Source organism: Macaca fascicularis, chromosome 13, assembly GCF_037993035.2.
Source record: "Macaca fascicularis isolate 582-1 chromosome 13, T2T-MFA8v1.1".
In the NCBI taxonomy this organism is placed as follows: domain Eukaryota; kingdom Metazoa; phylum Chordata; class Mammalia; order Primates; family Cercopithecidae; genus Macaca; species Macaca fascicularis.
Window position 1 is genome coordinate 51832319 of NC_088387.1, and position 24868 is coordinate 51857186.

The following is a 24868-nucleotide window of genomic DNA, read 5'->3' on the forward strand; positions in this document are numbered from 1 at the left end:
TTGTTTCTACCAGAGAAATGGGCATGAGGCCTCTCTCTGGAACTTGAACCCCTCTGTCCCTGGAAACATCCCAAAGCAGGCCCAGCCTGCTATGTTCCTTTGTTGGGGCACAGAGGGAATGGAATCTTACCGATAAGGTGAGAAGAGCTTCAGAGAATACCAAGGACGGGCCCACCCTTCTCCCTCCTCCCTCCAAACACCTCAGGCTAAAAGGGGAGGGAAAAAAAGGCACCAACAAAGAGTTTAAGACAGCAATTCCCAGCTTTTTCAAATATGAAGCATTTTTTAACCAATTCGTTTTTTTTAATTCTTAAATTCTTGACATTACAGAACTAAACTGAAATTTATTAACATTCCACTCTTACATTTCTTATCGACAAACAGAAATAAAATTCATGAGCCAAAAAACCCAAAACAAAACTAAAAACAGGGAAAAGCTTATAAAACTAAATATGGATCCCAGCATTAACAGCTGAACAGAGAATGTGATTTTTAAATTCTTAGCGGATGATAAAGTTGTGTAGAAACTGAACACTTACAAATTATTTAAAACCTGGAATCACTGACCAGAAATTACACAGTTGGATCATGGGAAAACAGCAGAAAGGGGTTATTGAGGGAACCTACACTGTTCTAGCTGCACCCCATGCCCTTCTCAGAGGAAAGCCTGGCATTGATTAGATACTGGGCCAGACTAATACTGGCAGCAGAGCCAGTGATAGTAACCTGCCTACCAGAGGAGCCTTCCACTGGGTTGGCAATTTTGATCTGGGCCCCGGACATCTGGCGGATCTCATTAATGTTGGCGCCTTGGCGCCCGATTATGCAGCCAATTAAGTTATTTGGAATGGTGAGTTCATGGGTGGTTTGAGTAGATGCATCCAAACTTGCCCAATAGCCTTTCACCTCTGGAGAGCTGGAGTCAATTCCGGCGAATCCGGTCCCGCCGTGCATCATGGCAAAGTGAGACTGTTGTCTTGCCACCTGGTTCAGCTTGGCCAGATCGAGCGGAGAAATGGTGTGTTGTCCTTGAATCGAGTAGGCATCTAGAGGTGGTCCCTCCAGGTCATGGGTGGCATGGGGGTAGCCCGCAGCGTCGCTGCACCGATCTTGGCCGCCCGCGCAGATGACTGGGGAGCTGGCCGGCATGGGCTGGTACGGAATGGTCATGACTCTCCCTTGCGGAGACTGGGAGAGCGTCTCCAGCATGACCAGGCAGATCTGCTTGACACACTCGGTGACAGACTGCGGCACGCCAGCGATGGTGATGGCCCGCTCGGTGGAGTTGGGCAGCATATCCCCCGCCACCTGGACCTGCGCCCCCGTACTCTCGCGAATCTCTTTGATCTTACACCCGCCTTTCCCAATCAGGGAGCCGCACTGGGTGGCCGGCACCACCAGCCTCAGGGTGACCGGGGGCCTGCTGGCCGCGGTGCTGTTGGTCATGGAGCTGTTGATATCTTCCTCCAGCTTGTCGATGATCATAGCGAAAGCCTTAAAGATGGCATTGGTGGGGCCGGTCAGAGTGATGATTCTCTCCGGACAATTCCCCTCCGAGATGTTGATCCGCGCGCCACTCTCCTCGCGGATCCTCTTAACCGACTCCCCTTTCTTCCCAATGATGCTTCCTACTTCCTTTCCATGCATAAGAAGCCGAATGGTGAGAGTCACATTTAGTCCACTTTCAGTCACACCGGCATCCATGGCGAGCGGCGGGCGGCGTTCGGGGGAGTTGGGCTCGTTACGTGGTCAAGTCTTTCGCGGCTGGCGGGGGGAGGGGAGGTGTAGGCCCAAAACTGCCGGCGCGAGGCGAGCGAGGGCCGCGGGAGCGAGCGGGAGCGGGCGGGAGGCCGCAGCGTAGTCGCAGGGGCGGGCGGCGGCGGCGGAGGGGGCGAGCGGGGCCGGGAGCGGCGGGCGGGCGGGTGGGCGAGGGCGCGGCGGTGGCGACTCCGGCAGCAGCCTCGGCGGTCTGGGCGGGGCGGGAAGCCCGCTTTCAACCCCGCGTACCCTCTGACCCCGGAAGTGCTTGCTGCGCAGGACCCCTTGAAAAAAAATGAGGACCCGTCTTTTTTAGGTCACAAGATTGCGCCAACCCTCACATGGTCCTTAAAAAAAAAACCCTTCTGACACTGCAGTAGTGAAAATCAAGCGCACTATGGGCGGAAACTGTGAGTCCGGCAAAGTTTTAAAATGATTACGTATTTTATTAACTCTAACGGCACTGGCGGGTGACTGAAAATACTAGTGTTGTGTATGGGGGACAGACATTATTTTCCTGCCCTACATGGGGGGGGGTCGTGCGAGGAACGACACGGGCAGCCCAGGTGGAAACTGCAGGCACAAGCCGGGACGCCGCGGGTTTAAAACGTGCGCGCAAGGTGACCAGGGCGCGTGCGCGAGGGTGTGGGGGGATGGGAGGGGCAGACGCCGTCTTCCGGCGGGGGAGGGGCGGCGAGGCGAGGCCTGCAGAGCGGGTGCGCGCGGGCGGGCACGTGGGGCCTTTTCGTCCCCGGCGTCCGGGCGCGCCTCATCGACCCCCACCCCGGCCCCTGCCCCCCGGCGGCGGCCGGTGGGCAGAAAGACCGAAACCCGCTCACTACCGCCTCTCGAATCGCGGCTCTGCTGTTTGCGGGGCGTGCTAGAAACGTGGTCCTGGAAAGAATGGCGTCCATTTACATAATGCTTTGTTTGCGTTTCGCAAGTTTCTTTCGGTTAAAGCCACAGAAACCCCACCTCCTGCCCTTGGGTCGTTTTCACCGCGGCACCCTTTTCCGACATTAGAAACAATAGTGTGCGCCAATGGAGGCCTTGTTTATTCAGGGGATGCCGGCCGGGGCTTCAGGACGTTTCTGCGGCTTTTCCCGCGCGGCCTGGGCTCCCGCGGCTGCCTTTCGGGCCCATGGGCGCAGCCACCGCACCCGACTCTCCGGGGGCGGCCCCGTGGCCCGCCATCTTGGAAGGCCTTTTTTGCAGGTTCCTCCCGCTGAGGAAGTGTCGTTTAAGACGCTGGCATACGAGTTGTGATTTCTGCCCTTTCCCCTTCCTCCTCGGGCTAAGCCAGACCAGCAAGGGCCCCGTGCACAACGTGCTTCAGAATCCCTCAGGGAAAGCGGCTAACGTGGCGCTACTCCGCCTTCCCCGTTCCTTCCCCGAGGGGCGGCCGCCATGTTGCCTGAACACAAAATGGCGACACGTGGCTAGCATTCGTCGCCAACGAGAAATTGGGGTCGGCCCGAAAGCTCTGGAATGTACCCCCCTTCCTCCCCGGGGCCTTTCCCGCTCCGCGAGTTTTATGACCTAGAAAACCCCACAGGCTGGTCTGAAGCTCGGAAGCCTAATTTTAACGCGTTTCCCTCCCTTTAATTTGAAACGGGAACGCGAATAACTGTAAAATGTAGGCACAATATTTAATCTCTCGCCTTTTTAAAGCTTAACGATGAATAATAGGGGGCAGTATCAAGGGATAATTTGGGTCCCCACAGTACCAAAGCATTTAGAAACCTCTGCTTAATTTAAAGAATGAGATAAATTACTGCTTTTCTAGACTTCCTAGCATGGGCCGTTGTGCTGGAGAGAACGAGAAATACGAAGAGACCAGAATGCCTAAGACTTTTTCATAGGCCTGTTGGCCGGTGAATCTTACTAATAGTTTACCACAATTCAGTGTTCACTCTTAGTTTAGAAGGGACAGGCGTTTATTGTGCATTGGCCAGTGCCAGCACATCCGATGCAAGGCATTTCACCGTATTCTATCTTTAATTTTTACCATGATCCTCTGAGGTAGGTGTTCTTATCTCTTTCTCTCTTTTTTGAACAGAGGAAGACACTTAAACATAAAGATGAAGTGCCTAATTCAAGGTCACACAATGTCGGGGATGGACCTCCAGATTTCCTTACTGGTGAGCACATTTTCCAGATTTTTCTGTAAATCAGGGTTTTGGAATTTAAATACTATTTTAAACGTTTAGGTGAGCTTGTCATTTAAATGAGCCCTTGAGGTAACCTTTGTTGTGTAGTCAGCCCCCTTTTGTGTCTGTCTGGCGGCTCCCAGCTTTTCCTGATAAGAGCTACACCTGTAACAGGCAGGCGGGCTGAAATGCTGTCTTATGCAGTGTCTGGTGAGGATAGGGAGGGGGAAATGATTCAGCCCGCCCAGAGGCTCAGGTATCTGTCGGTCTGGCCTTGTCTGTGGCACATGTGAGTCTACCTGGCTCTGGGGGAGCAAACAGTTTTCTGTATGACTCACTTGCTTCCCTCAGCTCCCCATGGGCTTGACTCTTGCCTCCCCCACCCCAGCACACCAGCCAGGTAAAAATAAATTCACTCTGGCACGAAGCCTCCGTTTCTCTGCAGAGATTGACAGAGCATGACAGAGTGTTAGGTCAGTCTATGGACCCTTCAGTTGAGTGCAACACGTAGCTGGTGGGTCAAGCAACAAACGGGTGCCTGAGCAGGGCTCTGATTGTGCGGATATGAGAGGCAAAGAGAAAGGCTTTGCCTTTAACTTGCGTTACTATCAGATATATTTTCCAAAGTGGTTTCGTGTAGGCTTATATAACTCTACAAACACATTTAATAGGTACATAACAGCAACGATGACAGTTATAGCACTAGGTGCTTACTGTATGCTAGGCATTGTTCTAAGCCTTATTTTATGTCTTCAGTGTCTCACATTTTTAAAGAAAACACTGTAAGAAACAAATTTTACATTTTGACTTAAGACATTTATGCACACATGTATAACAAAATTTTTGCAAAACAATACTTGTTGCTACATGCAGTATACTTGGGTAATTTCTATTCTTTATATATAAAAAGGACACGTTATAAAGTAATTAAAAACCCATTAGTAAGTTGTGATCGCTTATGCACATTTAATCCTCACAAAACCTCCTGAAATGGGTGGTACAGAGGTACAGATTGGTGAAGGAATTTATCCAAGGTCACACAGCTATTAAGTGGTAAAGCAAGGATTTGAATTTAGGCAATCTGAGTCCAGAGACTCCATACTTAACCACTAAACTAGATGTGGTCTCTGCAGAAGGTCCTGTCTCATAGGGAGACAATAGATAAGGGAATTAATATTACCAAGTGTTAGAAACTCAGGTTACAACAAAAGGACTAAATTGCATATAATCAAGGAATGTTCAACCAAAGCCTTCTGGTCTTATAAATCTAACTTATTTCTGTTCCCTAGAGAAAATTTTATCCATCAGGTTTTTCTTCCCAAGTCTACCTACTGAAATATTTCCATAATTTCCTGTTATGTACTCCTGGGACTTAATGCACCTCCTCAGAGAAGCTTTCCCTTTCCCAACTTCCCCAGCTGTTAGCCTCCCTCCTTCCCCCAGAGTCTTACAGTTTCTCCCTTCGGTAGCCCACGTTTGGCCGTTGGTTAAATTGTAATGTGTCTTGGGGTTGATAACATGTCATATAGGAACCTTGGGTGATGCTGTGATCTGGCAAAGAGGTCACTGTACCTTGGAATCTGTGGCTCTGGGCCCTAGTCCTAGCTCTGCCCCTGACTAGCTCGAGACTTCTATAACTCATGTGTCAGGGTTTCAGTTCTCCCTTTTATAAAGCAAGAGATTAAATGATCTCTAAGGGTCTTTCTACTTATGTCCAGGGAATGATGATATTTGATGACCTTGGTTATTCTTGGGGGGCGGGAGGTTTATGTAAATATTTTCTGCACTTTTGGTAAAATCTCCACTCTGTTCCTCAGACCTGCATTATCTGTGGATATCTGAGTGAATTACACACCACCCATTTTATAGATGAAGCCACTGAGACATGGAGCAACTGACTGAGTAGTCACTGCCTCACCCCTGGAGCCTCACACATGACTCGTCTCCTCTCTCTCAGTGACCACAGGTTGGTTGAGGGGTTTGACAAGGCTAAGAAGGTGAGTCAGGTTTAGACTTTGGAAGTTGAACCACAGGATTTATGCTACATTCAGAGAAATGATTGTTGCTTCCTCTTAATGTTAAGTTGGTATGTCACGTAAAACCTTTCAAAGTGATTTTGTGTTACTCGTTTAATCATCACAGACAACTTTGCCAGTAGGGTCTTATTATGCCCATTTTACAGAAGAGCCATTTTGGGATTACAGGAGTGAAGTGACTTGCCCAAGGTTACACAGCCTGTTAGAACCTGAGCTGAACCTCTTGACTCCTAGTTATGGATTATACCTTTCCATGGCTTCTGATGCTTGTCATATAGACTTTGATGTGTAGGATAGCTTTACCTTAAACTCAAAAGGCTTTCCAGCCAGTCATTATTTTTCTGTCCCCAAAGAGCCAATGCATTTACCTTAAGTTCCTAACTCTTGTTTTAGAAAATCTCTTCCCTGTTTTCTCTGATGTTTACATTTATGAGTTTGGAAGGGGTGGGAAAGATTCCTCAGTAAGACTCAAGTTCTCTGGGAGCAGGGACCACATTTATTTTCTCTAACCTACTAGATTCAGCAAGCATACTATGGTTATTTAATTTTTTTATTTTTAATTTTTATTTATTTTTTGAGACAAGGTCTCGCTCTGTCACCCAGGCTGGAGTGTAGTGGCGCCATCATAGCTCACTTCCACCTCTGTCCCCCGGGCTGAAGCAGTCCTCCCACCTCTACCTCCTCAGTAAGTGGGACTACAGATGTGTACCCACCATGCCGGCTCATTTTTAAATTAAATTAAATTACGTTAATTTATGTATTTATTTATTTTTGAGATGGAGTTTCGCTCTTGTTGCCCAGGCTGGAGTGCAGTGGCATGATCCTGGCTCACTGCAATCTCTGCCTCCCAGGTTCAAGCGATTCTCTTGCGTCAGCCTCTTGAGTAGCTGGGATTACAGGCATGTACCACCACGCCCGGCTAATTTTGTATTTTTAGTAGAGGCGGGGTTTCTCCTTGTTGGTCAGGCTGGCCTCGAACTCCTGACCTAAGGTGATCCACCCACCTTGGCCTCCCAAAGTTTTGGGATTACAGGCATGAGCCACCATGCCCGGCTTAATTTTTTAATTTTTATTTTTAGTAGAGATGAGGTCTTGCTATGTTGCTCAGGTTGGCTTTGAATTCGTGAGCTCAAGTGATACTTCTACCTCAGCCTCCCAAAGTCCTAGGATTTCCTGTGTGAGTCACCATGCCTGGCCTATAGCTATTTAAAGTCGCCGTACTGGTCCGTACTGGCTAAGTGCTGTGGATGAGGTGGTGAGGCAGATAGACTACCTGAGGTCAGGAGTTCAAGACCAGCCTGGCTAACATGGCAAAACCGTGTCTCTATTAAAAATACAGAAAAAGGCCGGGCGCGGTGGCTCAAGCCTGTAATCCCAGCACTTTGGGAGGCCGAGACGGGCGGATCACGAGGTCAGGAGATCGAGACCATCCCGGCTAACACGGTGAAACTCCGTCTCTACTAAAAAATACAAAAAACTAGCCGGGCGTGGTGGTGGGCACCTGTAGTCCCAGCTACTCGGGAGGCTGAGGCAGGAGAATGGCATAAACCCGGGAGGCGGAGCTTGCAGTGAGCTAAGATCTGGCCACTGCACCCTAGCCTGGGCGACAGAGCAAGACTCCGTCTCAAAAAAAAAAAAAAAAAAAAAAAAAACCACAGAAAAAAAAAATTAGCTGGGTGTGGTGGTATGTGCCTGTAATCCCAACTATTTGGGAGGCTGAGGCATGTGAATGTGAACCTGGGAGGTAGAGGTTGCAGTGAGCTGAGATGGTGCCACTGTACTCTAGCCTGGGCGAAAGAGTGAGACTCTGTCTCAAAAAAAAAAAAAAAATTTTTTTTGCCCTACTAACACGTAGCTTTTTTTTTTTTTTTTTTAAGTGGTTTCCTTTTTTCTCCCCCTTAAGATTTATCTTTCTATTTTTTTTTTTTTAAGTAGTAGTAGTCTGGACACGGTGGTTCACACCTGTCATCCCAGCATTTTGGGAGGCTGAGGCAGGAGGATCACTTGAGTCCAGGTGTTGGAGACCAGCCTGGGCAACATGGTGAGACCCTGTCTCTACAAAAAAATAAAAAAATTAACTGGGTGTGGTTGCATGCATCTGTAGTCCCAGCTACTTGCAAGGCTGAGGTGGGAGAATCACTTGAGCCTACGAGTCAGAGGCTGCAGTGAGCCATGATCATGTAGCTGCACTCCAGTCCGAACAACAGATTGAGACCCTATCTGAAAAAAGAAAATAAGAGTAAATTGAGAAAGCCTTTTCTCTGTTACTTTCTAGGTTACTACAGCTAAAAATACATCATCTTAAAATTTTTTTTTTTTTTTTTTGAGACGGAGTCTTGCTCTGTCACCCAGGCTGGAATGCAGTGGCGTGATCTTGGCTCACTGCAAGCTCCACCTCCCAGGTTCACGCCATTCTCCTGCCTCAGCCTCCCGAGTAGCTGGGACTACAGGCGCCCACCACCGTGCCTGGCTAAGTTTTTGAAGTTTTAGTAGAGACAGGGTTTCACCGTGTTAGCCAGGATGGTCTCGATCTCGTGACATCATGATCTGCCTGCCTAAGCCTCCCAAAGTGCTAGGATTACAGGCGTGAGCCACCACGCCTGGCCTTTTTTTTTTTTTTTTTTTAAAGGCAGAGTCTCACTCTGTCGCCAGGATGGAGTGCAGTGGCGCAATCTCGGCTCACTGCAGCCTCTGCTTCCCGGGTTCAAGTAATTCTCCTGTCTCAGCCTCCCAAGTAGCGGGACTACAGGCGTGTGCCACCACGCCTGGCTAATTTTTGTATTTTTAGTAGAGATGGGGTTTCACCGTGTTAACCAGGATGGAAAATTTTTTTTTTCTTTTTTTTTTTTTGAGACGGAGTCTCGCTCTGTCTCCCAGGCTGGACTGTAGTGGCCGGATCTCAGCTCACTGCAAGCTCCGCCTCCTGGGTTTACGCCATTCTCCTGCCTTAGCCTCCTGAGTAGCTGGGACTACAGGCGCCCACCACCTCGCCCGGCTAGTTTTTTGTATTTTTTAGTAGAGATGGCGTTTCACCGTGTTGGCCAGGATGGTCTTGATCTCCTGACCTCGTGATCCGCCCGTCTCGGCCTCCCAAAGTGCTGGGATTACAGGCTGGAGCCACCGTGCCCGGCGAAAATTTTTTTATATGGAAAGGAGTGCTTTATTTCTCATAAGTAAATGCCAGGCTGGGAAGTGTAGCCTCCAGCCAGAAGCCAGAAACAGGCACTTCCAAGCAATATGTCTTACCCATTTTGTAGATAATAACAGTTTGACCTCATTTGCTGGTGACCCTGCACTGCTGTTAGGAGATCACTTCTTGGTTCTCTGAGAAATGTAAGAAGTGTGTTGGGGTTGGTATAGCTGGGTGTGGTGGCTCACACGTGTAATCCCTCCACTTTGGGCAGCTGAGGCAGGAGGATTGTTTGAGCCTATGAATTCAAGACCAGCCTGGGCAACGTAGGGAGACCCTGTCTCTACCAAAATAATTATCCCAGCTGCTGGGCAGGTTGAGGCAAGGAGTTTCAAACTAGCAGACTGCAAGGTGGAGGACAGGGAAGGGTATTCCAGGCAGAGGAAACAAAGGCCTGAAGTCAAAGAGAGCACAGTCCATTTAGAAGTTGTAGTCATTTCAGGAAGATATGAATGAAGGATGTTTACATTATCCAGTTTTTGGTGATTATTATTTTGCTACTTCAGTAGTGTAGATTGTTGAGATTTGACTATACTTGCTAGAGCACAGAAAGTTAAAGGCCTTATTTTATAGCAATAATTCTTTTTTAAGGCGAAGACATCAGAAATTATACTTAAGGTCTACAGATTCTTTTTTTTTTTTTTTTTCCTGAGCCAGTGTCTCGCTCTGTCACCCAGGTTGGAGTGCAGTGGCAAGATCTCGGCTCACTGCCAGCTCCGCCTCCTGGGCTCATGCCATTCTCCTGCGTCAGCCTCCTGAGTAGCTGGGACTACAGGTGTCCACCACCACGCCCGGCTAATGTATTTTTAGTAGAGATAAAGTTTCACTGCGTTAGCTAGGATGGTCTCGATCTGACCTCGTGATCCGCCCGCCTGGGCCTCCCAAAGTGCTGAGATTACAGGTGTGAGCCACCATGCCCGGCCATCTATCTAGAGCTTCTAAGGAGAAAATGTAAATTAAACCTAACTTTGAGTTAGCAAATGATGGATAACTCTCTGTCCCATAAAAGAAAGAAGGGGTAGGCCGAGCACTGTGGCTCACACCTGTAATCCCAGCACTTTGGGAGGCCAAAGTGGGCAGATCACCTGAGGTCAGGAGTTCAAGATCAGCCTGGCCAACATGGTGAAACCCCGTCTCTACTAAAAATACAAAGATTATCTGGGTGTGGTGGCACATGCCTGTAATCCGAGCTACTTAGGGGGCTGAGGCAGAACAATCCTTGAACCCGGAAGGCAGAGGTTGATCGTGCTATTGCACTCCAGCCTAGGCAAAAGAGTGAAACTCTGTCTCAAAAAAAAAAAAAAAAAAGGCAGGGCACAGTGCACAGTGTACTACTTCTTTCTCATCTAACTTTTGAATCTTACTGTGTTTTGCTTTGTTTCTGAGGAGGGGTATGTGTGGAAATTTAGGGTCTTTGTTAAACTGGTTAGGAGATTTGAGTTAGGGAAGAGAGAAAGGAGTTCAAGAATGATTGCTACTTTATGCAAAACAACAAAAAAAATACATTTAAATAACTTGTTTCTCTGATCCCACTTACTAAGTACAAGCAAGACTTAGGGATTTTGTCTCAGAGAGTTACTTCAACCAGACAAAGCATTTGTTCAACATTATTCACTGTGTAATATTCGTTGTGTCCCGATTAAGAGCATTGATTTTTGCTTTTTGCTTTTTGTATTTCTGAGACACGGATATAGCTGAATTAAATAGAAACCTTCTGTGTGTTTGTTGGATAGTGCTGGGATTTTTTTTTTTTTTTTTTTGAGACGGAGTCTCGCTCTGTCGCCCAGGCTGGAGTGCAGTGGCCAGATCTCAGCTCACTGCAAGCTCCGCCTCCCGGGTTCACGCCATTCTCCTGCCTCAGCCTCCCGAGTAGCTGGGACTACAGGCGCCCGCCACCTCGCCCGGCTAGTTTTTTTTTTTTTGTATTTTTTAGTAGAGACGGGGTTGCACCATGTTAGCCAGGATGGTCTCGATCTCCTGACCTCGTGATCCACCTGTCTCGGCCTCCCAAAGTGCTGGGATTACAGGCTGGAGCCACCGTGCCCGGCCAGTGCTGGGATTTTTATGTGGATTAAAAGAGAAGAAAAGTGTTATGTGTGGAATAGGAAAGAACAAGCTTAGAAAATGTGTGTAGAGTTAGTGGTCATTTCTCACCCATTTTTATTCTTGATGTCTCAGTAGCATTTGACAGTCTGTTGCGCCCTAGCTTCATTTGTCTTCCAGGATGTCACTCCCTTGTTACTGTTCCTGCCTCACTGGTTCCTCCTTCTCAACTTTTTTTTTTCTTATTCTTCATCTCCTCAGCCTCCATTTATGGAGTACTCAGAGCAATCCTTGGATCCCTTCTCTGTCTACACTCTTTTCCTAGGTGCTCTCTTTCAAGACTTTATTTTATTTATTTATTTTTTTAGAGACGGAGTCTTGCTCTGTCACCCAGGCTGGAGTGCAGTGGCCGGATCTCAGCTCACTGCAAGCTCCTTCTCTCGGGTTCACGCCATTCTCCTGCCTCAGCCTCCTAAGTAGCTGGGACTACAGGCACCCGTCACTTTGCCCGGCTAGTTTTTTGTATTTTTTAGTAGAGATGGGGTTTCACCGTGTTAGCTGGGATGGTCTCGATCTCCTGACCTCGTGATCCGCCCGTCTCGGCCTCCCAAAGTGCTGGGATTACAGGCTTGAGCCACCGCGCCCGGCCGACTTTATTTTTTAGAGACAGATTCTAACTCTGTTGCCCAGGCTGGAGTGCAGTGGTATGATCATAGTTGACTGTAGCCTTTGATTCCTGGTCTCAAGAAATCCTCCCACCCCTCCTCAGTCGCTAGTACTACAGGTACCTATCACCATGCCTGGCTAATTTATTATTTTTTTGTAGAGAGAGGGTCTCACTATGTTGCTCAGGCTGGACTTGATTAAGACTTTAAATGCCGTTATTCCCTGACAATTCGTGAGTTTACATTATTAGCTTCAATGTCTTTCCCTGAACTCAAGACTTATATCCAACTATTCGCTGGATATCTCCACTTGGGTGTCTAATAGTCTATTGAACTTATTAAAAAACTTCAGAACATCTCCTCTCAAATCTGCATTTCTGGAAGGTCCTCCCCATCTCAGAGTTGCTATTCATCTGTGTATTGAATATATAGAGAGTCTCCCTTAACTCTTGTTTTTTCATTCTCCTCATCCATTTCACCAGCAGGTCCTGTCAACTTCACCTTAAAATATATCCAGTATTTAAACACTTCCCACCACCTGCCCTGCTGCCACTGGAATAGCTTTCTAAATGATCTTCCTCCTTTTGCTCTTTGCCCCCTAAATCTAATTTTAACAGTGACCAGAATAATTCTTTTAAGTGTGTATTAGATCAAGTCACTGCTTTGCTGAAAACTGTCACCTGGGTGCCCAGATTAAAATCCCACCTGGATTAAAAGGTAGTGTCCCTATCATGGTCTACAAGACCATATAGGATCCACACTACCGTCTCCCAGTGCTCTGACTTCATACCACTTCCCCTTGTGCTATAGCCACGCTGGTCTCCTTTGCAGTTGCTCCAGCATGCCATGCCTTGGGGCATTTGTAGTTGTTTTTTCTGCCAGGAACATCATTTTTCCAGATGTCAGTATGGCCTTCTCCCTTATCTCCTTCAGGTTTCTGCTCAACTGTCATTTAATCAGTGAAATATACCTTAACTGCCTTATTTAAAATAAAAGCTATCTCTCTGCATTCTGCTTTCTCTGCTCCCCTTCCCTGTTTTACTTTTCTGCATAGTGCTTGCTATTTGACATACTGTTCATTCATTCATTGTTCATTATTTGGCAAGTACTTATTGAGTGCTGTCTGCTGCGTGCCAGGCATTGTGTTCTAGGGACTCTCTACCATAGTTTATTACATGTCACCACCCACTAGAATGTAAATTTCATGATGGTTAGGGTTTTGTTTTGCTCATTGCTATAGCCCCACTCCTAGAACAGTGCCTTTGACATAGGAGCTGAATGAATAAATTTATTTAATTTTTTGTTTTTTGAGACAGAGTCTCGTTCTGTCCCCCAGGCGGGAGTGCAGTGGCGCGATCTCGGTTCACTGCCACTTCTACCTTCCAGGTTCAAGTGATTCTCCTGCCTCAGCCTCCTGAGTAGCTGGGATTACAGGCGTGTGCCACCACGCCTGGCTAATTTTTGTATTTTTAGTAGAGACGGGGTTTCACTGTGTTGGTCAGGCTGGTCTCAAACTCCTGATCTCGTGATCCGCCTACCTCGGCCTCCAAAAGTGCTGAGATTACAGGAGTGAGCCACCGCGCCCGGCTAATTTATTTAATTTTTATTTTTTATTTTTTGAGACAGAGTTTCACTCTTGTTGCCCAGGCTGGAGTGCAGTGGCGTCGTCTCAGCTCACTGCAACCTCTGCCTCCTGGCTTCAAGTGAGTCTCCTGCCTCAGCCTCCTGTGTAGCTGGGACAACAGGTGGACACCACCATGCCCAGCTAATATTTTGTATTTTTAGTAGTAGAGACGGGGTTTCATCACGTTGGCCAGGCTGGTCTCGAACTGCTGACCTTGGGTGATCTGCCCTCCTCGGCCTCCCCAAGTGCTGGGATTACAAGCGTGAGCCACTGTGCCCGGCCGACAGTTTCTTTTTAAAGTAAATATTATTTATCTCTGCTTTATTTTGGAAAAAAAAAAAGTTTTATAATAAGTGTATGCTTTTTTTTTTTCCAATGAGAGTAATAAAGGTTTTACTTTTAAAAACAAAGACTTTAGAATATTGCTTTTTATAGAGTAACATGTTTCTAATAAATATTTCCCTTTTTCTCCATCCAGTTACTTATCCTGTATTACATGAGGGAAATGAAACAAAAAGACTACAGCCCCACTCCCAGCTACTCCGTGAGGTGGTAGCTAGGTAAGAAAACAACCCTTTCCTTTTAGATGAAATTGGAACTTAGGAGGTAGTAATCTTTGGGAGAGGCTTAAAGGGATTGATAATGATGATAAAAAATAATAGTAATGGCCATTTTTGATGAACCAGGCACTGTGCTAAGCACTTTATGTTGGTTGCCATCTTCTAACAACCATATGATTGTTGTACTATGAGAATTAGAGCCAGTGTAGTGTAGGAGTAAGGAGCATAGACTTTGGAGTCGGACCTCTTGCTTTGACACCTGAGTTTTGCCAGTATCTGATTGTGTGGCCTTGAACAAGAAAACTATGCCTCATTTGTACAGATAGTCCCTGACTTACAGTGGTTCGACTTACAATTTTCAACTTTACGATGGTGCAAAAGCCATATACGTTAATTAGAAACTGCACTTGAAATTCTGAATTTTGATCTTTTCCTGGCCTAGTGTCACATGGTATGATATATTCTCATGATGCTGGGCTGCACCAACAAGCTGCAGCTCCCAGTCAGCCATGCAATCATGAAGGCAACCAATATTGCACACTGTACTGTTTTTAATAAATTACATGAGATATTCAGGTTTATAATAGGTATTGTATTAGATGATTTTGCCGAGCTAGAGGCTAATGAATGTAAGTGTTCTGAGCATATTTAAGATAGACTTGGCTAAGCTATGATGTTTGGTAGGCTAAGTATATTAATTGTGTTTTTGACTTACGGTATTCGGGATGTAACTCATCATAAGTCAAGGAGCATCTGTATCTGTACAGTGAGGATAATGATAATACCTACCTCCTAAGATGGTGGTGACAGTTAAATGACATAAACTATGTAAAGTGCTTAGCATAGTGCTTGGCACATAGAAAGTGCTTACCAAATGTCAGCTGTTATCATAAAAATTAAAATAGTTGTTATTCTCATTTAAAAGATGGATGAACAAAGGCTTAGAGAAATAAGGTAAATCAAGTAATTTGCCTAGGTCACACAGTATATAAATGATGGAACTAGTTTGCACCCAGGCAGTCAAACTCCAGAGCTTTTGCTATTAACCATTATGCTGCATCACCTTAGTAGGTTGAGAGGAAGACTGGGCAAAAACTGCATCTTGTCAAACTTGAGTGTAGGGGTAAAGGTCAGGCTTGAGTTCTGACTTACCTAACCTGCATTGTGATCTTAAGGATCTTATCAGTGTAGCATGTGCCTTGATTATTCTCTGAATTGATTCTTCCCTAGATCCAAAGACATGAATGATAGGTTAGTTATATTCTTCTGCTGAGGGTTTGGGTGTTTTCTGGGCCAGGAAATGGAGCTTAACAAACACCTGTGTCTCAGTGCTTTTTGGACCAGAAGTAAGAGCTTGTCCAGCCTCTCTTGCTATTATGCTTGTTTATTTTCTCACGTGACTGGTAATGATGAGTAGTTGAACAGCGTACACATTGAGAATTCTCTTTTTTTTTTTCTTTGAGACGGAGTTTCGCTCTTGTTGCCCAGGCTGGAGTGCAATGGCGTGACACTGGCTCACCGCAACCTCCGCCTCCCAGGTTCAGGCACTTCTCCTGCCTCAGCATCCCAAGTAGCTGAGATTACAGGCATGTGACACCATGCCCAGCTAATTTTGTGTTTTTACTAGAGATGGGGTTTCTCGATGTGCCTCAGGCCGGTCTTGAACTCGCAGCCTTAGGTGAGCCGCCTGCCTCAGACTCCCAAAGTGCTGGGATTACAGGCATTGAGCCACTGTGCCCGGCCACACATTGAGAATTTTCTACATGCTATGTACTCTACACGAATTATCTCATTTAATCCTTAAAAATAACCTCATGGTGACCTTTATCCCTGTTTTATAGAGTTGAAGAGAGGTTAGAAAACTTGCTTCAAGTTGTGCAGTTAATAAGTAGTAGAGCAGGGATTTAAATAAGGCAGTCTGACCTGAGTTCATGCTTGCGTTTTTTTTGTTGAGATGGAGTCTTGCTCTGTGGCCAGGCTGGAGTGCAGTGGTGCGATCTTGACTCACCGCAACCACCTCCGTCTCCTGGGTTCAAGCGATTGTCCTGCCTCAGCCTCCTGTGTAGCTGGGACTACAGGCACGTGCCAGCATGCCCAGCTAGTTTTTGTATTTTTTAGTAGAGATGGGGCTTCACCATGTTGGCCAGGATGCTCGATCTCTTGACCTCGTGATCCGCCCCCCTTGGCCTCCCAAAGTGCTAGGATTGCAGGCATGAGGCACTGCGTCCAGCCCCAAGTTCATGCTCTAACCTCTGCACTCTACTGCCTGTAGTCTTTTCTTACCTCTGTTAAGTAGGTAGTGTGGACTGTGTGGTTTAAGAGTAGTAGGGCCAGTTCTGTTTTTCTCATATGAAAAATGGGAAGATTTTGACCACTGGACTAGGAATAACGAGGACTATGATCTTGTCTTGGCTCTGCCACCAACTTGCCATATTTAGGATTTCACTTTTTTTAGTTTTATGGTGCTCATTTATTAAACAAAGGGGTTGCGACCAGGCGCGGTGGCTCATGCCTGTAATCCCAGTACTTTGGGAGGCTGAGGTGGGTGGATCACGAGGCCAGAAGTTTCACACCAGCCTGGCCAATATGGTGAAACCCTGTCTCTACTAAAAATACAAAAAAAAGGCCGGGTGTTGTGGCGTGCGCCGGTAGTCCCAGCTACTCGGGAGGCTGAGGCAGGAGAATCACGTGAAACCAGGAGGTGAAGGTTGCAGTGAGTCGAGATTGTGCCACTGCACTCCAGCCTGGGCGACAGAGCAAGACTCTGTCTCCAAAAAAAACAAAAACAAAAACAAAAAAACAAAAACAAAGGAGTTGCTCTAGATGGCTTCTGAGGTCTCTTTGAACTCTGATGTCCTGTAATTGATCATAGGAAGTAAGAGTAACACGTGTTTAGCTCCTTGAGTTTGGGGCAGTGGTATTTGTGAGTTCTTTTTTTTTTTTTTTTGGAAACAGAGTTTCTGTCGCCCAGGCTGGAGTGCAGTGGCACCATCTTGGCTCACTGCAAGCTCTACCTCCTGGGTTCACGCCATTCTGCCTTAGCCTCCTGAGTAGCTGGGACTACAGGCGCCCACCACCATGCCCGGCTAATTTTTTTGTATTTTTAGTAGAGACGGGGTTTCACCACGTTAGCCAGGATGGTCTGGATCTCCTGACCTCGTGATCCGCCTGTCTCAGCCTCCCAGAGTGCTGGGATTTCAGGCGTGAGTCACCACGCCCAGCTGTGAGTTCTTAGAGAGTCTGCCTTGTGCAGGGAAGATGCCAGATTCTAGGGCAAGGGATGAGCCGTCTCCCTGAAGAAGGTAGATCTAGGTTCTTTTTTGAGGCTGGTTGCCAAGGGAACCCAGCCTCTGGCCAGCAACAGCCAGGAATGCTTTGGTTGAGGCTTGGGTACACATAATGAAAACAAGCCGCACATTTAGGTTTCATTCCTTGCCTTTCTCCCATTTCTACCTTTTCTTTTTCTTTCCTTTTTAAGCTGCTAGTTTTAAACACGTTCGTGTGTCAGACACTGTTTTAAGTACTTAACATTAAGTATCGTATCATTTAATCTTCACAGTAATCTTACGAAATAGGTACTCCTATTCTAAACTAGAGGCAAGTAGAGTTAAGTAATTTGTCCAGATTTACTCAAGAGAAAGTAGTATCAAACCTGTACTTTTAGCTACTAAGTTGTACTACCTGGTTGGATCTTTAAATAGAAGGAGGACTTCTTATTTATTAGTGGTTTTTGTTTTGTTTTGTTTTTATTTGGAATAAAAACTCTTGGAGCTAGAGCCTTTGAAGTAATTTAATGCAGTCTCCTTGTCTCCAGCTTGCCATCCAGTTACAGGAATGCTTTCTATCATTCTCCTGACAAATGATCTTTCAAGTTCTCTTTGAATACCTCCATTAATAGGGGAGCTCATCACTTCTTGAGGATATTATTGTTGAAAAGCTCTCATTGGTAGAAATATAATAATACTTTTTTGAGACAGGGTCTTGCTCTGTCTCACAGGCCAGAGTGCAGTGTTGGATTACAGCTCACTGAAGCCTCAGCCTCCGTAGCGCAAGTGATCCTCCCCCTCAGCTTCTCCCGAGTAGCTGGGAATACAGGCACATGCCACCATGCCCAGCTGTTGTTTTTTTTTCTTCTTTTTTTTTTTCTTCTTTTTGTTTGTAGAGGCAGGGTTTCACTATATTGTTCAGACTGTTCTCGAATTCCTGGGGTCAAGTGATCCTTCTGCCTTGACCTCCTAAAGTACTGGGATTATAGGCATGAGCCACCATGCCCAGCAAAAATTATTTATTTTATTTTATTTTTATTTTATTTTTGAGACAGAATCTTGCTCTGTTACCCAGGATGGAGTGCAGTGGCACAATCTTGGCTCACTGCAACCTCTGCCTCCCGAGTTTAAGTGATTCTGCTGCCTCAGCCTCCCCAGTAGCTGGGAGTACAGGCACCTGACATCATGCCTGGCTAATTTTTAAATTTTCAGTAGGGACAGGGTTTCACCATGTTGACTAGGTTGGTCTCAAACTCCTGACCTCAAATGATCCTCCTGCCTCTGCCTCCCAAAGTGCTGGGATTACTGGCGTGAGCCACTGTGCCCGGCCACCTGGTCTTTTTCTATTTTTTTTTTTTTTTTTTTGAGACGGAGTCTTGCTCTGTCACCCAGGCTGGAGTGCAGTGGCCGGATCTCAGCTCACTGCAAGCTCCGCCTCCCGGGTTTACGCCATTCTCCTGCCTCAGCCTCCCGAGTAGCTGGGACTACAGGCGCCCGCCACCTCGCCCGGCTAGTTTTTTTTTGTATTTTTTAGTGGAGACGGGGTTTCACCGTGTTAGCCGGGATGGTCTCTCGATCTCCTGACCTCGTGATCCGCCCGTCTCGGCCTCCCAAAGTGCTGGGATTACAGGCTTGAGCCACCGCGCCCGGCCCTTTTTCTATTTTTAAGAGACAGGGTCTTGCTATTTCACCCAGGCCAAAGTGCAGTGGTGTGATCATAGCTTACTGTAGCCTTGAACTCCTGGGCTGAAGTGATCCTCCTGCCTCAATCTTCTGAGTAGTTGGGACTACCGTGTGCCACCATACCAGGCTAATTCTAAAAATTTTCTGTAGAGACTAGGTGCAGTGGCTCATGCCTGTAATCCCAGCACTTTGGGAGGCCGAGGTGGGTGGATCACTTGAGTCCAGGAGTCTGAGATCAGACTGGCCAATGTGGCGAAACCCCATCTCTACTAAAAATAAAAATAAAAAAGTTCGTTGGGCATGGTGGTTCACATCTGTAATCCTACCTACTTGGGAGGCCGAAACACGAGAATTGCTTGAACCCAGGAGGCAGAGGTAGCAGTGAGCCGAGATCGTGCCACTGCACTCCAGCCTGGGCAACAGAGCAGGACTCTTTCTTATAAAAAAAAAAAAAAAAAGAAAAATTTCTGTAGATATTGGGTCTTGCTATGTTGCCTGGGTTGGTCTTGGACTCCTGACCTCAATCAGTCCTCCTGCCTTGGCCTCCCAAAGTGCTGGGATTACAGACATGAGCCACTGCGCCCTGCTGAAAATTATTTCTTATTTTGAATTGAAATCTAATCGAGATTTCTCATTAATTTTTATTTTTATTTATGTTTGAGATGGAGTCCCACTCTGTCGCCCACGCTGGAGTGCAGTGGCATGATACTGGCTCACTGCAGCCTCCACCTCCTGGGTTCAAGTGATTCTCCTGCCTTGGCCTCCTGAGTAGTTGGGATTACAGGTGTGTGCCACCACTCCTGGCTAATTTTTGTATTTTTAGTAGAGATGGGATTTCACCATGTTGGCCAGGCTGGTCCCGAACTCCTCACCTCAGGTGATCCTCCCACCTCAGCCTCCCAAAATGCTGGGATTACAGGCATGAACCACTGTGCCTGGCCTAATTTTAGACCAGTACCCCAGAACTATACAGAATAAATATAATACATTTTCCGCATGCCAACTTGTGAACCCTTGAAGACAGTCTTCCTATGTATGAGACATATTTGCAGTTTATCCTAATATCTAAACTTTCTTTCAATTCAGATCAGTCTGCACAAAAGGAATTTCTACCTCTCCCTACTTTGTAGATGCAGCCTGACAAATTTGTGCTTCACTTAGGATTATTTAGTTAGAAGGTGGGTATGCTTTCCCTTCCTCCTTGAAGAATGAATAAATGTTGACCTAAGTTTACAATTGTCTATGAGTTTGGAGGGTTTACAGTCTCCTACTCTTGTAATCATTAGGTGGTCAGGCTGCTGCTCTGCTGCATACACCATCAGAGCTCACAAAATGGCTGGAAGTTTATCCGGGCACTTGACAAACTGCATTTACTTCATCAGGCCACTAGGTGATGAACAACTCACAAACCCAGACTGCAAAGGACTGTGGTGTACAGGGCAGTTTCTGCTTATACTTGGAAAGGCCTTTTGAAGTTATCTGGTCCAAACTCATTAAAAGTTTTTTGTTGGAGAGGGGAAACATATGTTTTTTATATAGTTTGTCTTTCCTAGCTTTGTTACAGTTAAATATTAATTGGCTGGGACATTTTTTTTTTTGATACGAAGTCTCACTCTGTCATCCAGGCTGGTGTGCAAGGGCACAATCTCGGCTCACTGCAACCTCCGCCTCTTGAGTTCAAGTGATTCTCCTGCCTCAGCCTCCTACAGGTGTGTGCCACCATGCCCAGCTAATTTTTGTATTTTATTTTTTTAGTAGAGACAGGATTTCGCCATGTTAGGCTGGTATCGAGCTACTGACTTCGTGATCGTCCGCCTTGGCCTCCTAAAGTGGTGGGATTATAGGCGTGAGCCACCGCTCCCAGTCAAGTAGGACATTTCTTTGAGTGATTTTCTTAGAAGTGGGGCATGGGTGGTACTTTCAAAGTCTTTTAATGTCCAATTTCTTTTTAACCTTTGTGTATGAATGATATTGTGGTTAGGTTTAGAATTCTTGGAATACTGGTCCTAGTCTCGACAGAGTCTAAGTAGCTTTCCAGTGTTTTGAGTTTCTAGTGATACAGATGAGAAGTCCAGTGGGATTTTTTTTCCTTGTAAGTAATAATCTGTTCTCTTGTTCTGGAAGTTTGTGAATTTTTATTTATACTTAGAATTTCCTGTGGTATGCTTCCTGTATGTCTTTTTGTTTTGTGTTGTTTTTTTTGAGATGGAGTCTTGTTCATGTCGCCCAGTCCGGAGTGCAGTGGCACGATCCCGACTCTTTGCAACCTCTGCCTCCTGGGTTCAAGCGATTCTTCTGCCTCAGCCTCCTGAGTAGCTGGGATTACAGATGCTTGCCACCACGCCTGGCTAATTTTTGTATTTTTAATAGAGATGAGGTTTTGCCATGTTGGCCAGGCTGAGGTGTATAGCCTTTTAAAAATAACCCTTGTTGGCACTCGATGAGCCTTTTAGACTTAAGAACTTAAAGTCTTTTTTCAGTTCGAGGTTGTTTTATTGCTTCCCTTTCTTTTGTTTCCAACCTCTTTACTTTATAGATGAGGAAATTGAAATTGAGCTCAGAAAGGTGAAGTGACTTGTCCAAGGTCATATAGCTAGTTACAGATGAACCTCAAGCAAATAACCTGACTCCTTTGATGAACTAGACTTTTGTGTATTGAATATTACTCCATTGAGAGGGCCATTATGAACAACTTGGAAACTTTTTAGTGAGACAGGAATTTTGCGAAGGCTTTGAGGGGAGATGAAGAATGAGGAAGGGATAAAATTCATTATGTGTGGCCCATTTGAAGGGCTAAAGAATTCGCACGTTCCCTGCGTCCCAGTTATTGGAGCTACCCCAAAGCTCTAAAATGTAATAAAACCAGGAAGTTGCTTGAGCACTCGGAGAGTTAGATTTTTAGTAGTCAGGAGTTGGATAAATGTGGTCATGCCCTATTGTAAATATCAGAAAACATAAATGGCATTTGAAGGCTTGGAGACAGACATCATAAACCATGTCTTATCAGTGGTCTGGTTTCTGTTTTGAGTTCCAACCTGGGACGCTTCTGCTGGGAACCACCTGTTCCTGGCTCTGTTGATCTTTGGATTTCCCCAGCCCTTTAGTCCCTTTCAGTTTTGAAATGAAACCTACTCCAGAGGGCGAGGTCAGGTATGAAGAGGACTTTGACAGCTCACCTTGGGTTGTTTTTTTTTCCCCAGAGCTATCTAGTATGTGACTGTGTGAGGTGTCAGGACCAGCAGGCTGTGATATAGATTAATTGATGGTGAATCAGCTGTTGGGTAAGGTCTGGGCTGTGTCATTTTTTGGGTAACCAGGAAAACATGACCAAGTACATTGTCTTTCACCTACAGAAAGTTGAAACTTAAGGGTACAATCACCAGAAAGCTGCCCATGATCATCTCTGCCTTTGGTTTACTGACGAAGGAAAAGCTTTTTTTTTTTTTTTTTTTTTTGGAGACAAGAGTTTTGCTCTTGTTACCCAGGCTGGAGTGCAATGGCACAATCTCTACTCACTGCAGCCTCCACCTCCTGGGTTCAAGCGATTCTCCTGCCTCAGCCTCCCAGTAGCTGGGATTACAGGCATGCAACACCACGACTGGGTAATTTTGTTTTTTTTTTTTTAGTAGAGACGGGTTTTCTCCATTTTGGTCAGGCTGGTCTTGAACTCCCGACCTCAGTCAGGTGATTCACCCGCCTCGGCCTCCCAGAGTGTTGGGATTACAGGCATGAGCCACTGTGCCTGGCCGAAGGAAAGGCTTTAATTTGCCTTCATCTTGCCTCATTTGTAGATCTTCCTTACCTCCTTTCTATTTACATCTGTAGCTTCGTTCTGCTGCTCTAGCTACTAAACCTTTACTAATGTGCCTTTTGGAATTGCTGCTTTGGAATTGACTCCTCTAGATACGCCTAGAAACCCCTGTTCTCCAACCAGACTCTCACAGAATGCAGCTTGACTCCTCCTTTTTCTGTAAACCTGGTTTCCATAAGATTGCAGCACTTCACTTGGAATCTTCACAAATGAAACTAGCTCGCTCTTCAACCCACCCCTTACTACTTCACCCCTGACTTTGCGTGACTGTTGCTCAGCCCCATTCCTCAGCACTCCAGAGCTGCTTCCAAATGGCCAGATACTTTCAGATACCTTTTTCTGTTTGAAATTTCTGCTGGCCAGCAAGGCCACTTGATCACTGTCCTTGAAGCTGGCATCTATACCCATTTCCCCTGTGTGTGTTGAGACTTTGGTGTCTGATCTCTCCTCCTAGGGCTATAGCCCAGGCTCAGGGATTGGTGGCCAGGCCTTGCCTGGGGCCAAGGATTTGGGATAGAGTATGGAATTAGGGGGCTTGGTGTTAACATTTCAGAGGTAGGCAGATGAGAAGCCAGAATACGTGAACCTCAAGGCCAGTGGAGGATGGGAAGGACAGAGATAATTTAGTATCTGAAGCAAAATATTTCCTTTGTAAGCTCCTCCTTCTGTGCATTCTTTTTGAAAAATTAATTTACAGAGAATATAATAAATTATATTTTTAAAATATCAAAACATCGTAGAGCATATTTTGACTATTCCTGTCTCCCCATTTCAGTTATTTCTGTATTCACTAGAGGTAACGTGTTGGTGGTTTGGAATGTACCTGCCATACTTTTTCCTGTGTGTTTGCTTACATAAGTATGAACCCAGAAAAAATTTAAAGTATTATTTTGCGTTTTATTTAATTCTCTATACAAGTGATATAACATTTTATGTATCGTTCTGGTATTCTTTGATTTAATAACATGCTTTGACAGTATTCCATGTTAATACAAAAAGGCATATCTCATTCTTTTTGGTGCTGGATAGTATTTCATAGAATGGATATGCTGTATTTTAGTTGGCTATTTTTCTATTGAGACATTAAGGTATTTCCAGTTTTTGGGTGATCTCAACCTCTTTGGCGGCTTCAATTACCATCTACACGTGGATGGTTCCCAAATCTCCAGCCCACATCTCTAGACCAGATTATCCAACTGCTTACAACTCCACTGGGATGTCTTGTAGCCCCCTGCTTTTTCTCACTTGCTCCTTCTCCAGTGCCCAATCATATACATTATAGACAGCATGCAGTAGCTAAAGCCCCAAACATAGCAATGATTAATCATTCCTTCCTTCCCTTCCCACATCTGACAACCAGTCACTAGGACTTGTCCTCCCTACCTCCTCAATATTTCTTGAATCTAATCACTTTTTCTCTCCATTGCTACTACCCTGTACCTTAGTTTTTAAATTTATAAAAGAGTACTTGTGAGGATTAAGTGAATTAATATATGTAAAATACTTAGAATAATAGATTGGCACCTACTAATTGCTATATGAATGTTAGTTGTTATTATCATCATTATCTTAGTTTATACAATCCATTATCTATCACTGCCTCCAGTCTTAATTTTATTCACCCCTACCTCCATTCTGTTCTCCACACTATAGCCAGAGTGGTCTTTATAAAATGGAAGAATGGGCTAGGCGTGGTGGCTTATGCCTGTAATCCTAGCAATTTGAGAGGCCAAGATGGGAGGATCGCTTGAGCCCAGGTGTTTGAGGCAACATAGTGAGACCCTGTCTCTACAAAAAATAACAAATTAGCCACATGTGGTGCTGGTGCACACCCGTGGTCCCAGATACTTGGGAGGCTGAGCTTGGGAGGTTGAAGCTGCAGTGAGTTGTAATGATGCCACTGCACTCCAACCTTGGTGACAGAGCGAGACCTTGTCTCAAAAAAAATAAAGTAAAATGTAAGAATGATTGCTTAAATGATAATTCTCCTGCTTAAAAAGATGTCAGTGAGGCCGGATGCGGTGGCTCACGCCTGTAATCCTGGTGCTTTGGGAGGCCAAGGCAGGTGGATCACCTGAGGTC

The 24868-nt window shown here is 45.8% G+C and overlaps 1 protein-coding gene and 1 long non-coding RNA gene across 51 annotated transcripts in view; one reads left to right on the forward strand and one right to left on the reverse strand.

Moving 5' to 3' along the window:
* Positions 1-281: 281 nt before the first annotated feature.
* On the reverse strand, positions 282-1971 carry PCBP1 (poly(rC) binding protein 1). The gene has a single exon (XM_005575665.4). The coding sequence runs from the start codon at positions 1702-1704 to the stop codon at positions 634-636; it is 1071 nt and encodes a 356-aa protein (XP_005575722.1). The 5' UTR covers positions 1705-1971; the 3' UTR covers positions 282-633.
* A 154-nt stretch (positions 1972-2125) lies between these two features.
* The window catches only part of LOC141408332 (uncharacterized), a 138627-nt gene continuing 115884 nt past the window's right edge, over positions 2126-24868 (forward strand). For 19 of the 50 annotated variants that reach the window (XR_012422248.1, XR_012422251.1, XR_012422269.1 and 16 more), the window contains exons 1-4: positions 3175-3394; positions 3818-3899; positions 5726-5874; positions 13945-14026. This is a non-coding gene — a long non-coding RNA (uncharacterized lncRNA). Of the gene's footprint in view, positions 2379-2429; positions 2475-3174; positions 3395-3662; positions 3900-5725; positions 5906-13944; positions 14027-20061; positions 20154-24868 lie in introns of those variants that run through there. The other 31 variants (XR_012422252.1, XR_012422273.1, XR_012422282.1 and 28 more) reach the window with 10 other exon arrangements.

Coding starts and splice junctions, on each gene's coding strand:
- PCBP1 (XM_005575665.4), bottom strand. CDS start 1,704: ATGGATGCCGGTGTGACTGAAAGTGGACTAAATGTGACTCTCACCATT.